Source organism: Platichthys flesus, chromosome 8, assembly GCF_949316205.1.
Source record: "Platichthys flesus chromosome 8, fPlaFle2.1, whole genome shotgun sequence".
Classification (NCBI taxonomy): Eukaryota; Metazoa; Chordata; class Actinopteri; order Pleuronectiformes; family Pleuronectidae; genus Platichthys; species Platichthys flesus.
The window spans coordinates 12,458,139-12,475,698 of record NC_084952.1 but is presented as its reverse complement, the minus strand read 5'-3'; the positions used below and the strand labels follow the sequence as shown (position 1 = coordinate 12,475,698).

The following is a 17,560-nucleotide window of genomic DNA, read 5'->3' as shown; positions in this document are numbered from 1 at the left end:
AAAACCGTCAGGATCCGCCCCCCTCCTGCCACCGCTGTGAGTGAAGATTAGCATAGGGTCGCTCTCATTGGTCAATGCAGGTGCTCTTTAAACAAGATTACAATATGTTAAAGTGCGAGTGTGTTTGTTTCAGTCTCCCCAGTGTGACGGCTCCTCCGCAATAATACAAATAAAATATATTATATAATATACGGAGGCAGCAAATCTATAGATTTTTTTTTCAATTCATTATTTTTTTTGTCTTCCAACTGCAGACAAATGTTACAGAAAAAAGAAGCCCAAACAGGTGAAGTCTTCATATGTATAATTATTAGTACAGTTCAACAATATTAATTTTACCTAAATGTGACTAAGAAACGTATACAATTAGAAACAGAAAACATTTTACCCTTTTAAAAACGATAAATAATTATATAATTTAGATTGTTGCTGAGTAGTTGATTCATCAGCTCATGTACATATCTTCATACCATTGACACCATTTTCTTACTGCTCCAGGTTCCTCCAAACACGAAGCAGAAAAACCAACGCACCCTCGCGTAGCACCCGCCCCACGCAGTATTGGTGGGCGGGGCCTGGCTCCGTGGTGAGGGATGAAATTAGGTCAGAAAAGCCTCACGCACGGATGCAGTGTCGCGCTCAAATGAACAATAAACATATGAAACGAGACATTACATGGACAGAGCTATGACAGTTAACATGTATTGCGCGGTACATTCTTGGATCCTTCAGCGCAAACAGGCGATAGACACACAAACACACACAGGAAGCATGAACCAACACTTGGTTTAACACACATACAGCTTTATTACATAACAGGCTTTACTGGGTTGACACACAGCCAGTGAGCGAGTTACACAGAAGACCATTATAACAAGCATTGCAGCAAAACAGACTCATACATATCACACACAACAACAAAATCACACAATTCATTAAAATAATAATGACATCAAACAATAAAAAAAAATACTACTTAATGTGATATATGTATGACCAGAGCTTCATAATTTATATACGTGTAAGATTTGACGTTGGTGGCTTACAAGGCAAGGGAAAGGATCACGTTCATTCTTTTAATGCATAATAATAATTTTACGTATTCAAATTTTCGCTAAATAAAATTTACCTTAATTTACCACCAGGGGGCGTTAGACTACAACCCCAAACAATTACTCGTCAGGTGGCAGGTTGAGAAAGATCTACACACTTATAACACGTTTTCAAACACTTCATACAGCAAGAAAATCGTTTTAAATCAAATATTAAATACAGAGGTAAGTGTTCAGGACAGAAACGGTTCAAAAATGTCAATATACCTTTTTTATAACAGATTCAAATAATGTTGAGGGTGGAACTGGGGGCATATCCGGAAATGTTATTGTTCTTGGAGCGAGCATCTTTCCTAGAAACAGCAAATAAAGACACATTCTTGTATTTACATGTAAGTGCAAGTAGAGAATTCATAAAGCTAGAGGCTGATGCAGGTGTTTTACCTGTGAATGAGCGCTCATGAGAAGAAGCTGTAGAGATAGGAGAACCCAACAATCCCAATGATGGCACAGCACAAAGTAATCATCATCTTTTTCTGTAGATTTTAAAAAGATAAAAACACAAATTAAACTGCGAGTCATGATTGTTAACACAAAACAGGACAATAATTTACATGTATGGACACAACGGTTTGAGGAAATGATTCGAGCAAAAAGGAGAAGTGGGTAAGAGTGGTAAAAGGGGTGTCTGTGTGTGTGTGCATGTGTGTGTGTGTGAAAAACCTACCTCCTCTTTAAGACTTGTCTTTGAAAGGTTGTACTTTGCAACACAGTGGTTAAAAAATATCCTGTATAGACATGCTGCACCCACAAAAAACATTCACAGAGATCCTCCAGTCATCCAAAAAGAGTAAAGATTTAATTACATATTTACCTTGTGTCCTTAACAGAGTCAAGCTGGGCAGATGAGCATGACTCTGCAAATGAAGCACTCTTCAAACAGTAGTTAAAAAACATAAAATCTTTAATCACCATTAAAATCATTGGCATTTAAGTTAAAAACAGACTCCAACAGTTTCAGCTGAGCTCTTCCTGCAGCCTGTGCTGAAGAAAAACCCGTTAATAGAAGCATTACGATTGAAAGGTTGTGGACAGAAGCCAGACAGAGCAGACTGATGTACAGATCAAGCTGGTGGCCTCTCATGGTCAAGTGTTTCCCTCACAAGCTGAATGAAAAGCGTCACCCAGGCTTCGTTTGAAGGATTTCACTGACTGTGTCTCTTGTGGTTACTTCATTGTTGTTGCACTGAAAAACCTTTGATGTGATTAAAACGGATAACCTTGCGTCTTCTCTCTGATGCCTGATATAACCAGTGTATAATACAGTAGTTAATAAGCTTCTTTAACTACCCTATTAAAGCTACAGCATGCCCATATGTACACTGTGGTTCAGTAAATTGAAAGTTTGACATGTTCTCTCCACCAAAAATGAGCTAATGAAATGATGAAACTATTACAACCAGGGCTGTCGTATTAGATTGGATTATTGCTGTACCTCATAAACTGAGTTGTACGTTTATAGTAGAAATATTATGAGACCTAAAACATTGCAGAAATGCAACTCACAGTGGTTTCACATCCGCCTGCCACTGACACAATACTGCAAGTTAAAATGTCCATACAAAAACTATTTTGGCTCCTCTGGCAAATACGCCAATTGTGTTATTAGCAGTGTCTCTTTACATCATGTGGCATTAAAACAACATGTTTTTACAGACTGTCTCGTCTGTAAAAACTCATGCCTTCAAATGTTATAGTGCTACAGTGTTTTCCTTCTTTGCTCTTCTTAGCTCTGCCCAGCCATGAAATGTGTTTCTAGAAGCATAATCCTTCACAAATTTAACATTAAAACCAATATGCTCTATAAAACTGAAGAATCTGCTTCATATTCAGGCCAGATATTCATAAAACATAACAAATATATTATTTACATTTTTATCTGTGCCTAATCAGAAAAATGAAGTCATATTTTGAAATGTGAAAGTGCTGAAAATCCTCCGGACTAATAAAATACCCATTACAGTAGCAAGCTTTTCGATCACAAATGTGTCGAGGCTCATAAAGGAAAGACATGAAGACAGTGTTGTTGGTCTCACTGGGACTTAATCAATTTCAGATTGACTAAAACTTCCAGGCTGCTTATTTGGCACTGAATGCTGCACAATGAAATGTTAAGTGACACTTGTGGAAGAACGATCAGTTATTTTTCAATTCCCTTTACGCCCACGTGTAGATAGGACAGAGGGAATTGTACCTCACCGCAGCATTAGTCATGTTTCCTCATTTACAGTAGAGCTTCCTCAAAACTGTCCAAGCTGCATGAAGGAGTCAAACAAACCCTCACAATTCAGGGAGGATGGTACGGAAGGGAATGATGAAAGTAATTCAAAAGTCTGAAATATTTTGTTATGCATTTCTTTAAGGTCCTCTTTTGTGCCAGCTCTCCAATGTCACATCAAGCCTTCCTCCACTCTTGGTGCAGTTTTAAACTGATGCTCTTTGGATGAAATATGATTGTATCCATCGGAGGTGACCAGTATCAAACTTTTCTTTGGTGGGTCAGCTGATGGAGGGAAGGATGGAGTGACGATGAATGAACTGATGATTAGCAGCAACACAGAGGTCCTGCTTTAGTGTGAGGACGATGAGGAGGATGAGAACAACCACAGCACAGACGGCACCAATAACCATCATCCTCTACAGAGAGAGACACAAAGAGAGAGCAGCGTTTAGCGAGGAGCTGCATGGAATCTGAAACGAGTCTACAGACAAAACACCAGCCTAAAACGGTGTGTGACAAACCGACTGTCAGAACTGCTTTGTTTGTTTAGCAGGAACCAGAGGCAAAAGATGCAGAATGGGAGAAAAAACCCACACACACCCAATCACTTTAAAGGCACACAAACACACCTTAATTAAGCCCCCTGGATACAGAGGAAAAACACACAGACACCTTCAGGGAGCCGGAGATAAAGAACCTGCAAACCCTTTTCCAAAGTCTTCCTCATACCCATACACACACCCAACATGGCACTGCAGGAGTTATCTGCTGCAGAGTTACTCACCCTTAGCTCTCCTCTTACTCAGGTTTCATCAGCTTTACTTCAGTCCCACTGACAACCCGATAATGAGAGCTAGTACGGCCAGCAAGATCGCCACAACCACTGCTATTATGATCATTTTCTGTTGGGAACAACCAACACAGCACGATCAGGATCATTCTCAGTGTTGAAACAACATTAATTATACTCTATATACCTATGTGTGATCCTTACTGTAACTATTGCTGTACTCTATAAAGTATTAACACACGTTTTGTGCGGGGAAAAAGGGTTATATCAAGCTTCATTTATTGTCTTTGTTGCATGGTAACCACCCAAACAGTGCGCTTCAATGAAGTCTGATGAACCAGTTTTCACTTGGCACAACAATGTTGACTTTATGGTAATATCACAGTTCAACAGGTATTTTCCCACATACTGAAGCAGAGAGAACAGCGAACACACCGCGAAACAAATCAAAGAATAAGAACAACGAGAATAAGGCAGACGTCTTGAGCAAACTGTAAACAGAGACAAAGTCAGGGTTAAAGCTGAAGAGAAAGAAGTCGGAGAAAAATAGTTAAATGTAGAACATGTATGTGTGTGTGTGTGGCGGGGGGGGGGTGGTCTTGGTTTTGACTGCTGGTGCTGGGCAGATCACAGCACAGAAAACCACAGGGTTGAGGCTCAGGACCAAGAGGACAGGAGAGGTGGGGGGGGATCATCACACGTAACAAGGTGAAGATCGGGGTCTCGATGGTGATGGGATGGTCGTCATGTCGCTAGGCAGGTTTCCCAAAAGCAATCCGTGATTAAAGCTTTTTACACTTTTAATTGCAATTCTCTTAAACTATACAGGAAAAAAGGGGCTGATGAAACAAAGATTCTACCAGAAACATGTGCTTCATTGGCCGACATGCAAGGAACACCTGAATATTATGAATTGTTATGTAAGATCAAACTTGTGAACAGGAATCTGACTCAATCTTGGTCCTGTGGCATCTATTTCATTTCCCATCCCCTGTATTTAAATTTGTAGATCAGTGATTTCAGGATCATCGACATTCTTCTTTAAATCCATAAAAATAAAACTTTTACGGTTGCTTTTGGGAAACCAGACTGCTGTTCTGGACCGTAGTCACTCACACGGCGAGCCTCTTGCTGAAACTTTGCTGCTTTCTTAGTGTCGGCTACAGCCCTTTCCACAAAGCCCACTGATTGGTCCATGTTGCTCTCAATCCTTTCAATCATTCCACCCTAACATGGGTCGCGGGGACGAGAGGTTACGAAAAGTACAAGAAAATAAATATGACAAGTGAGACAGAGGAAGAAAAAGAAAACGCAAAGCACAACGAATGCAACAGTTGCGCACCATTGGTATTGTGGGTGCAGGGTGAGGGAGTGAGAACTGTCCACACAAGCTGTGTCAAACAGTGTAAAAAGTGTTAGTGTGTAAAGAAAGTAAGCAGAAAAGAACAGGAAGAGGCCAGCGCAAGCTGGAGCATCATTTGGCCGAATCACATTACCTTGCGAGCTTTGGTCTGGTACCTTACAGCTTTTTTGGTCTGCTCCTTAGCGACTGTTATGTGGTCTTGTGACTTGGATACATTCTGCTCTATGTTGTCTACTATGTCACCCTGAAAAACACACAACACAAACAGTAAGATACAGAGCAACAACTCAACCAGTAGAACACAAGTAGAAGGGGTTGTTTAAAAACACATTTTTCATAAGTTCGAGGTTCATTGAAGAATTTTGGATTTTCCTTAATCATTTATATTTTTATATTACATTTTGAAAACACTATTGATATTCAGAGAGTTTCCATTCTTTAACATTGTGAGATATGTTTTAAAAATCTTCACAATCTCCCTAGGAAATATTTCTTGAATCTTGATGAGAAAAATCTGGCACATTTAGGGATCTCACATCAAGGAGTTTATCTAATCTTGAATTAATGTACTTTTGGGCCTTGCAGTTCAGTTTGAATAATGACACCAGTTTTGTTTTAGCTTTTAATGCACGGGTAAATGTCACAGCCAAGTATTCAGAGTGATAATATTGCTCAGTTTCTTTGGAACAAACTTCTTCCGGCAATAATCTCAAAATACAGAATGGTGAAGGTCAAGAGTTGGTTGAGACAGTTTCTCTTGCTGAGAAAACAAGAGTCCAGCAAACCCACCCAACACAAACAGTGCAGTGTCCCTTACCTCAAACAAGCTTTTCCCTCAGAAAGCATGGTGTAAGCAGCAAGAAATATGTAGTTATACTCATGTACACATAAAAACACACAGTTACTGACACGTGTTTATTCTGATTGTAGTGCAAAGTCTGCTCTGTTCTACAATGATGCAGAATTCATACATCTTACTAAAAGCTTTAAAGTTGATTCCATCAATGTTGGGTGATGAGATGGAGGAGGCAGTGGAAAGAGACAGTAAAGAGATGTATAAGAAATGCATGGAGCTGGAAAAGAGGAAACAGAGACAGACGCAGATCGATGGTCAGACCACAGAAGTGATGAGAAGAGAAACAAACAGGAAGAAAAAGAGTTGAAGACAGTCTGGATTAAAAAGAGCTGCAGATAAGAGTCCGGTATCGATGCCAGGAGTGAATAAACGAATGGATTAGGTGTTAGGTTACTGAGGTAACTGATGGGCAGACAATATGATGGGCTGATCAAACGAGTGGAGGAGTGTACCTGGCTCTCCACCAACATGGCAATGTCTACAAACATATCGTGCAGTTCCTTGATGCTGCTTTCCAGACGCACAATGTCCTTGTGTCTGGATTCGATCTCACTCAGGGCTTGTTTAGAGATCCCAGAATCCACAATCTGTGGAGAAGAGAGAATATCAAAATCCTATCCTTTTCAACTCACTTTAGGGACCATACATTTGTTTTTCTACTAAACCTTTTTATGTTTAACAGAATAAAACTTCCTAAATACGAATCTTAATACAAAAAGGTACTGTAAGAACCTTACCAAGGTAAAATTAAGCCAGTTCAATTCTTTCAGTTGTTTTTCTTTTATGAAATCAGTGTCACTGCACTTGCTGACTTATAAAGAAGCAAAGTTGGCAATTTAGAATTTTGGTTTTAGGACTGTAGTAAGAAAACATGGTAATATAAAGGACTGAGACTATTTCCTCCCAATCTTTCTCTATTCTCCCTTTCTATTTGCATTCATGGTCACATTGGCTGAGGCACGTTTTTTAAAGCCTTTAGTTGCTATCAGATCGGAGAATGTCAAACTACATTGTGTGTCCTTGTGAAAGAAATTCTTCTCAGGTTGTACTGGAAACAACCTTGTGCACAGAGAAGCTTTCTCACTATTTGAAATGTACTTTGCTCTCCTTTTACCAGCGGTTTCATGCAGCTGAAACAAAACAACAAAACACTCTCTGTCATGATGTGTCATCATATTCTTGCAACCCATGTTTGAGCATTTGTTCAGACAGCCCACTTCAAAATACGCCGCATTCTTGCCTGACAAGTTAATGATCCTCGTCTCTTTCTATTTGTTTTTGTTTTTGAGAACACCACTTGGCTGTTATATCTTTGAATGAGGGTCAGAGGGCTCAATAAGGCCCAAAGGAGCAAACTGACTTTGAGCCCAATAGGTTCAAGCACAGCTAATTTTTAACCTGTTGATACAGGCATTTTTTGTTTTTCTTGAGCCACTGACAACTTGACCGTATGACCAGTGTCAACAACAAAGTGGATGTTCAAAGCGCACAGTCTTACCCCTGCAGTGAAGACAGCAGAATTCCCACTCTCCAGCATCTCATCCAGCTCTTCATCTGTGGTTGCTTTTCCAGCTAGAAAGGAGAAATGAAAAGTGAAGGGTAAATGACAAAGAATATATAGGACCATCATGTGACTTTATTGCTGTGTATGTGGGAAACACTCACTGATCTCTAGCTGCCTCTTAATACGTCCTTTACTCCTCTCCCTGAAGTCCACCTGGGCTTCATTATACTTTGTCATTACTTCCACAAACTTCCTTGACAGCACTGCATGCTGGGAGACAACAGAGAAAATATAGTAGCAGTAAGTAAAACATTAAACCTGGGGGGACAACATGTATGTGGAACCAGCTGAAAGTTAAGGTGCGCATCATTTACCTGTGATTTACGTATCCGCATGTCAGCTGAGACCCTCTCCTGCTCCTCCGATTCCAGATTCCTCTCGATGGCTGGAAACAAACCAATATACTAATTTATGATCAAGCATTACACAGCACATGTTGTCACTTCACTGTTTCACATTATGTCGAATAAACATCAACCATTATTCTGAGATATGTGTGTGTGTGAAGCAGACTCACTTTTGAGTTTGTTTCTTGCATTGTTGGCCATCTTCTTAATGTCATTAGTGATTGCCTCCAGTTCATCCTGTGTTTCTGAAAAGGAAAAGATACAAGTTACAATACAAAGTCAGCGTATTCAGTTAGTATTCTCTGACATTTTCAAATCAGTTAATGACATATCTATATAATATTTCTTTAAGTTATCAATTCAAGTAATCACTTAAGGTTTAATGATGGGGTACCAGAATATTTCTGGGTTTTTCTTAGCAAAAGTAGGACAGAATCCAATTTGGGACACAAACAATTAAATGCAGCTTGTAAATGAAAAACATTACTAAGGTTGAAGTTCTGGGAAGGAAACCATCCTTAATGGGAACCTAAGTGACTACATTGTTAATAAATGTCCGGCTGTTGAGGGTGATGATGAGGTATCTTACTCTGCTCTGAAGTGGGAGCAGAAAGGATGACAGAGAAGAGCTTTTTGACTTCAGCCACGTTGTCATCTATTTTATCAATACTGTTCCTAATGTCCTCGATCTGAAACACAAAAGTAGAATTTTAGAAAATTACACAACATATGCAAATTACTAAACAACAGCAACTTGTCCCCTATAATGCAGTGACAGTAAGAGTCACCTGAGTGAAGAACTCATCCATGAAGGCTGCGTTGTCCACAGCAATCTCCACGTCTTCGTCATCTTGATCACAAGTCTGAGAGAAGAAAAAGGAAGAGACTGCATCAGACTTATACCAGTTCGTCCAGCTGGACACGGAGAGCGTGTGAAGGGTATTTCTCTGAAGCGCACAGGATAAATAAAAAGCGTGTCATCAACGCCTCGGGATTAAAGGTTTACCCTGATGTTCATTGTGGTCACCGGGGTAAAAACAGCAAAACCTGACAGATGTGTGTCTGTAGAGCAATTTATGACCATTTCTTTTCTATCTTCAATTTGTTTGACTGTTTCTATGTCCCATCTCTGTTCATTAAATTGCCTTATGATTCTGTTATATCTTGTCTTAATGTATTTCTGTTTTATGTCAACTTGTACTCCCTTGTTTTTGAAAGCTGCTACACAAACAGCTCAGAACAGCTGTTGTGTGGTAATTTGTATTTTCAGTGCTCGCTTCTCAGCACTAAATCAAGTTTTATATGAAGTGAATAAGGAAAATAAATACATTATAAAATAATATTGCCCACTGAAAATGAGCATAGTTCTGTGATTTATACCAGGAAATTAGATAAAATATAAGTAAGTACACAGAAATCTATGACCACCTACTCAATAGTCCCAAAAAAGTATTCTCTAAATAAATCAACATTCCTATGATCATCCCAACACAAAGTCTGAATTTTTATAGCCAATACAAACATTTTAACTGAAAACAGATGTTCAAATATACTGTATTAATATCAACTTTCAATTCCACAATTTCTGTCTAAATATACAAAGTGTTTTCCAGATGTGATTTTCTAATCAGGGAAGGAAGCCTACACTGAGCAGCATTTAGACAAGGAGCCACCACTGAAGGCCATTCTAATGAAATGCTTCCTGGTTTTTCGCAGTGCTTTACGAATACGTCAACCGTAAACATTGGTCTGATCCGAATCAGCCAACACTAAATTCATCAGAGAGCTTCCCTCTACTGAAGTCATAAAAGCATCACAGGGCACAGTGGGTACACACAGGGCCAATCACACAGAGCTCAGCCCGGCTGGGGAATATTTACACGGTGGGGACGAGGGCCAGGCTCCAGGAACTCAACCTGTTTTCAACTGACTTCAAGCAACCACAGCTCAGTTGCAGTGTAAACAGACATCATCGGGCCGTGCTGTGACGGAGTTAGAGGGTGGTGTGTTCCCTCCCGTTTGATTACTTATGCATTTAAAGTCAAACATGTGTACACTAAACACCCGATTAGCTTGGGCTTTGCCACTACAACCTTAACACTCGTGTTTCTGTCTAGCATGGATGACACTCGCTGGTGTCCCTCCTTTTAATCAGGACAAAGCATTCTGCATGTTAAACCAACCTGTGAACTTCTCCACGCTCTCATATCACCTGACTTAGTTTTCATCTCTAAACTGTAAATCTCAATAAATATCAGTACAACACTTCAAAATATAGTTTAAGTCACAGCATTCCTGTTTCTCACTGGGTTACACAATGCACAGTACAAACGTTTTAAATGAGCTTGTTGAATAACTGTTTGTCGGCTGACGATTAATGGGCATTGATTTAGGGCTGCAATGACTACTCTATCAAATGATTGTTTAGTATATAAAACATAAACTAAGTAGAGCACATTCCTACACCAAGGCCCAACAGTTCCCTGAAATTCAATTAAGCTGCACTAAATTGCACACATATATAGATATTACTTCCCTATACATGCCTGATTACTTTCTCCAAGAATTATTCAACGCTAAACAAAGAGGGGGCAAGGATCATGGTGCTGTGACCTGCTTTGGACATGCACCAAATGTATTGAGTTCTATCATGGGTCATTCCCCACCCCTCCACAAAATTTCATGGAAATTGGTTGAGTAGTTTTTGTGTATTCCTCCTTACTATAAAGGCAGACGAAATATTTTACTTTGTGGTGATTACATTGAGGCTACATCAATGTTTCCAGTTAGCTTACGACTGTTTACTGTCGTAAGCTAACTAAAAATAAATAAAGTGTTGTATTTATGGAGCTGTAACTTTATTTTATGAAGAAAAAAACATGTTTAAACAAAACTGCCTAGCATTCGATGGCTCCAGCTTCTCAAATATAAGCTTTTCTATTTGATAGGACAGTTTTTTCAGTCAAATAAAACAATGAATGTTTCACCTTGACCTTTAGAAATCACAAGTACTTTATTAAAATATTGAGACATTTTATTAATAAACAGTCTGCAAATAATGTCACTGCTCTCTGTGGAAAGAAATTTACTACAACTGTTAAAGTGCAGACTTTTAGTTTGTCTTTAACCTTCTGCCCCTCGTCTACAATTTGACTTGCAAATGCAGCCTGGGACCATTTGTTTCAGCCTGCTGTAACTAACAACACATGGGAACAGAGACTTCCCCGGACACGCACACAGGTCACACTGCTTGTTTTTGAACCTCTGGCCAATATCTTATGCTCCCTCACACAGCCTTATGCAGCAGCAAGATAAGAGCAAGCGCTCATTTCCTTCCAGTGTCTCTCATTCAGCAAAAATAAGAGGAAAGACCCACACACACACACTCACATACACACAGAAACGCAGGTTCTTGCATGGAAGCTGGCTGATACTAACTGTAACCATCAGAGGCAGTGACTATGTCGAAGTCATCAAGAAAACATTAACAACAGTTCTTGTTAAACTCACTCACTGGTCTTATGACTCAACTTCGAAGCACCTGTTCTGGTTCGAAGATTAAAAGACAAATTCAGGGACTTGAGCCGAACACACAACCTCACACATGCTTTATTCTTTTGGATAAAAAAATGTTATCATTACTCAGTAACCTTGCACTGTTTCCTAACACTGAATGGGGGTGGGTGGTGAGCTGTGTAATGCAGTTTAACCTTTCGTGACTAGTTGTGCTTGTTAAGCGTGTGATCGTGAGATATGTAATGTTCGCATGTTTTTTTTGCAAACTGACCAGCATTTTACAGCGTTTGTGCAATATTGTCGGATGCAAAGGGGAAAGAAACACACTCCCTATCACGGTGCTGTGAAATAAATATATAAATTGTGAACAATTTAATTCCACTTTAAGCAGCTGTGCCAAAATGGTAATTCACAGTCAACCGTCCAGAAGCAAATTAGATTCTCTCGTTTTTTCGTTTACTAAATCAACACAAACACTATAATCTCATGCTTAGTTACATCTTGTTTAATCATGAAAGAATTAAAAAACACACACAGGATAACATTTGGACGACTTGGCATCATGTTAGAAAATACGACACATGCTGCACGTGAAGGACAGAAATGTGACCCCGGATACAGGCTCATTGCTTTTATACAAACATTTAATGACACTTATTCTGCAGACAAAGCACCATATGTCAGGTTGCATAATTCCTCTCAACAAGGCAATGACTGAGCCGAGGTTTTACTCTGCAGCAGATAGAGTCAACTAGCATCAGCTTTACAGATACAGATGGTCATAAAACTGACTGGCTCTCTTTACACAGACACACTGTCATCTGACCTCCAATCAGATGACAGCTTTATGATTCAGGAAAGTCTGATCAAATGCGAAACTACGTAAAGAGGGATCTTACCAACGGAAAGACACATACACAAGTACAATGACAGAGCTCATTGGGTTCGCCTGTACACCCCGCAGTGAAATTAACATCAGCATTCACACACAAACCAAAAGCATCAGAGCCAATGTATAATAAAAATGGAGTGACCTCTTTGACTCATTATCATGCACAAAACTGAATAAACACAGGGCCAACCCTCTGGCTCACTTATCTTTCCCGTGATTCCGTCATCTAAAGGAAACAGAGCTGATAAAATGGCAGACTTTGTCACTGGGGATCATAAAGGACGAAACAGTAGCATAACACATTCAACAGGATAAAAGAAGGCAAAATTATGTTTACACTAGTCGAGTGGCAATAGTTTGTTAATGAATCCATCGGACAATTGAAAGAAAAGTTGTGTTGACGTTGTGAAGCCGTGTGGGAGTTGGTGTTTTCACCACCATTACAGTGTGTGTTTTGCGTGGAGGGCTACTAGACATGCAGCAAACGGAAATGAATAATCGTGATCCATTAGGAGTGACTAATACAGTGGAAGGAAAAAACTGCACACCGGCAAACTGGCTAAACAGTGTGTTTTCCTAGTGATACTTCATTTATTCCGGAGGATATAGGAGAGCAGGAAAAAGCCAGCGGTAAAGCAGGTGTCACGCAATTAAAAGGCGACCTGTAGTGTCACACAAAATTGTGCTTTGCATTTTACAGACTAAACTAGGAAAAGAGCCATTCAGCAGGTTAAATAAAAAAAATGTAGGTGCCTCTCTGTGCACTACACTGTCCCACAGGACGGTTTAGAGAGTGAGCCACCAGCTATTAGCAGCAGCAGGAGAGGGACATGAGGTCGGATTTACAGCGGCCTGGTGACAGAAGCCAAAATACTCTCATAAGGACTTGTGTTAATGCAATGCTGAAATCTGACAAGGGATTTAAAAAAGTGCAGGTGCCACAGTAAAAACCATGTTTGTGCCGGTAGAAATTCCCCCATTCAGTGCGCTGGTATTGGAGCCATATCGCAGAGGAAAGTCACACAGCAGCGAGGGTAAGGCTTTGACTGAAAGTACATTTGAAAACATTAAGAGAGAAAGAAGCCGAAAGGATGAAGAACACCGAGCTGTCACATGGACATCAGCCTTTAGACTTATTGTGAGTTAAGATTGTATTCATCGATTCTATTTTGGCCATGGACAGTAAAGAAGACAGGCGACGCATCTCTTCTTCCTCCGAGTATACAGAAATGTCGTATTAGCTCGGATATGAAAGCTACCATCTTGCGCATTTGGAGCCAGAGTCTGTGCAGTTGTTATCGGGGGATGGAGCTGTGGTATCTGGGTCTTGCCAACACATATGCTCAACAAATATCAATTCAGCCTCAGATGTTAATTAATGATGTTTTCGCCCATTTTTACAGCATCAAATAACTACTTAAAACCAAACTTCAACAAACATAAAACTGAAGATCTATCTAAAATGACAGAACCATTTACTTTATGTGTTTGTTTCCCTCATGTCCCATCCAACACGAAGGAGGATGGATTTACAAGCAATACTGCAGCCAGCCAGCAGATAACTTCAGTGTTCATCAAAAGGAGACACTTTTGAATGTGTTCAATAAAATTATTTACCCAATATATTTTTGTAGTTGGAGCTTTACTCAGGTCTTTTGAAAGTTGTCCAGCTAACTTGTAACTAACTAAAGATTTTGATGTTTTGGTTTAAAATGGTCTGAGCAGCCAGCCGTATCATAACGTGACTAAACGACTTCCAGCCTGAGCTGTCTCAAAGAGCCAAAGCTCAGGTTAAGCTCCTGGTTTCATGGTGCTTGTCTTTCCCAAGCTTCTCCAGGACTAAGGTATGTCAGGTGACATAATCACGCTGGTGGCATGAGCCCACATTCACAGGACTACATGCCCCCACCCAAACCACACAATTTACAGCCTCAGGGAGAATAACAACATTTTAACTGAGGAATGCATCCTGGAACGTGTAGGGTGGAAGCAGTGATATATGCCTCCCAACAAATAACTGACCTACTTCATTTGCTATATGCACTTCTTTGCCCTGAAAAGAAACCAGCTGTGTGAGATACAGACGCCTGGAAAGGGGGGGGGGGGCAAATATTTGGCCAGGAGTAGCTATGGTAGCACATCCCGACTGGGGTTACAAAAGGATCAAGGCCCCCCCACCTCCCTGCAAGTGTATTTACTTTCATTAACTTGGTTTTGAATAGAGAAAAGGTGAATAAAATGGAAACCTCTGTTGCCAGTGATGGCTCTGTTTAATAATCATAATAATCTGACTGTGATGACTTGAGACATGGGAATGGATTATTTGGGCCCTTGAACTCAGATACAATCAACCTCTGAATTTCCCTCGGGATTAATAAAGTATCCATCCATCTATCATCTATCTATCTAACCTGAACATTAGATCCTGTATCTATTTGACAGCTATCTACTAAGTCTATACTTTTTTTTTCTTTCTTAAGAATGTGAGAGTTCTAGTAAGAGTCAGTCTAGTATTTTCAATGGTTTAATGTATTCCTAGCAATGGGGGAACTACAGTCATAAAGCATGACTGTTCCATTGTAACTATGCTTCTGTTACTGTTCTGTTTTCTTCTTTAGATAATCACTTTGTCTATGAAATCATATTACAGTTGTAGAAAAAAGAATTTGTGTGACCATCAGCTCACAACCATGATGTATAATTTCCATTGACATCTAACAACCAACCCACCACATATGAGAAGCTGAAATTATCATATTTGTACGCACATGTCTACATCATGTTAGGAGGCGATGGTTATCAGAGCACTAGCTTAAATATGCAATGTAAAGAAGATAATAAGCAACAGTTTAGATCACATCTTAATTTAATAGTTTAAACAAGTGAAGCACAATGTAACTGGGTTATGAAAGGTGAAACATAATTTAAGTTTCTCATTATTAACATTATCAGCGTTTATAATTATTATTATATCCAACCACACAACATGGCTGCATGTAAAAGAAACTGGAAATGATGTTTAAACAGATGACCCTCTTTACAACCTGCATTTTACTACACACATCAGGAGTGATGTCATCACAGGGTAGGCTGTTGGTTCCAATGGACAAAATTGTATGCGTTATGTATCTATCCAAAAGGTTTGATTAAAAAGTGAATTGGAAATGGGGGAGGGGGGGCCTTTTATTAATCTGAATTGATCCTCTCTCTTTTTTTCCATAATGTGTTTTTCAACGCGTTCAAAGAAATGACCCATGAGGAGGAAAAGACCGAGACGGACACTTGAAGCCAACCTGACATTTCCCGGACATCACTCACCGCTTTAAGTTGCTCCAGTCGGTCCTTCATCTTTGCGATGGTCGATTCAACACGTTTCTAACCGAGCGGATGAAAACGGGGTTGAAAACCTAGTCCCGGTGCGTGGACTCCTCCACCAGCTGCTGGGCTCGCTGTCCGTCACAAACCCTCCGCCACTGAGAAACAACATGAAACTCCGCTAAACTCCCGAGTCTGAGGAGGACAACACTCTTTTTTCCCGGCGACAACAACCTTCCCGTCGTTTTTTTCCATACAATATGGCTGCTGGGTTTAAACCCGGTGTTTTCTCGTCGCTAAATCTCCTCGGGCCGCGGATTAAAACAACAGTTGTGTGCAGCAGTTTAATCTGTGTCTCTCCGCGCTGGACGGTAATCATACTAAAACGCACTTCTACGTCTCACGCATGCGCGCGGCGAGCCCCGTTCGCCGGGGAGGAGGCCACGCCCTGAGTCACCTGCAGCAGGGTGATGCGTTCAGGTGAATAACACAGACTTGACACACCTCACCGCCTGAATGAAGGCTTTGGTCTGTAAAGCAGTGTGTAGGATTTATGTGAGAGGATCAAAGACTGTAGAGGATCTATTGGCAGAGACTGAATATGAAATAATCCTGAAAAAGTGTATTTCATCTAAATAGTACAAATATTTGCTAGCTCCACCCTAGAAGAGGCCCTTTATATTTAAATAATGCCACCATGTTGTTTGCAGCAGTCCGAACGGGACAAACTAAACACCTTTTGAGTGTTAATGACAACTGAAGGCTGAAGGTTCCCTCTCATGTTTGGAAGGGGAGGATGAGGTGAGGGGTGTTCAGCTGCAACATGAAACGTCACCACTAGATTTCACTAAATGACAATACAACGAACCTTTAAATAGACTGTATTAAATGAAACTGGCCGCAGAGAACTTCCATATACATGTACATGAAGAGATGGTAAGGTGAAACGACAAGGAAACATTGTAGAATCTCCTTGTGATCACTAAAAGATTCAAGATATTTCTCATTGCAGAAACACAAGGTACATGAGAGGGAAGGAAACTAAGTAGTGAGGTTGGCAGCAATGAAATGGAACGACAGAATCTAAAACCAAAGCAGAATCAGCAAATAAATGTAATGATATAAAAAATAAATAGCATGTTGCCTTATGTTGCTAATTGATCAAAACAATAAGCACTTCTAATAATAAGTTACCTAACAGAATTTCCAATACAAAGCAGATCAAAATAATTATAATAAGCCTATTTAAGTTTTTGAAACATTACATTTTTGAGCAGTTAAAATAATGAAAACCTCGATGCCCTAATGGTGTTAAAGTACAATTTCTCCTTTCCACTGCTAACTGTGGAGTTGATGGATACCACAATAATCATTTTGAATGTTTGTATGACCATTACTGTTTGTGTCTCAGATTCCTTGAGTTTATTAGAAACTCTCCTTGCTGTTCTTACAATAATGAAGCTAATGACGATTACATATCAAACCATGTCTGATTGATGAGAAGGCATGCATGTGTAAATGGATGACTACGTTGTAAACGTCATTTCTAAAGAGGGCTAACGTCATGGTGAACGAGGCCTCAAA

General features: G+C 39.9%; 1 protein-coding gene across 5 annotated transcripts; it reads right to left on the bottom strand.

Moving 5' to 3' along the window:
• Window positions 1-783: 783 nt before the first annotated feature.
• Window positions 784-16,360, bottom strand: stx3b (syntaxin 3b). Of its 5 annotated transcripts, none has more exons than XR_009921739.1 (12): window positions 15,980-16,359; window positions 9,042-9,116; window positions 8,843-8,942; window positions 8,424-8,498; window positions 8,221-8,291; window positions 8,008-8,116; window positions 7,841-7,914; window positions 6,795-6,929; window positions 5,240-5,350; window positions 4,118-4,235; window positions 1,497-3,749; window positions 784-1,405 (listed from the first exon to the last, which is right to left on the bottom strand). XR_009921739.1 is itself a non-coding variant. In XM_062393917.1 (12 exons), exons 1-11 carry the CDS (start codon window positions 16,007-16,009, stop codon window positions 1,511-1,513), a joined length of 969 nt encoding a protein of 322 aa, XP_062249901.1. In that variant the 5' UTR covers window positions 16,010-16,360; the 3' UTR covers window positions 784-1,405; window positions 1,497-1,510. The 5 variants fall into 5 exon arrangements, 2 of the variants coding, with proteins under 2 accessions (XP_062249901.1, XP_062249900.1); XR_009921738.1 differs by lacking the exon at window positions 5,240-5,350 and adding an exon at window positions 5,620-5,730 and having other exon boundaries at window positions 15,980-16,358; XM_062393917.1 differs by lacking the exon at window positions 4,118-4,235 and adding an exon at window positions 5,620-5,730 and having other exon boundaries at window positions 1,497-1,588; window positions 15,980-16,360.
• Between the last annotated feature and the right edge of the window lie 1,200 nt (window positions 16,361-17,560).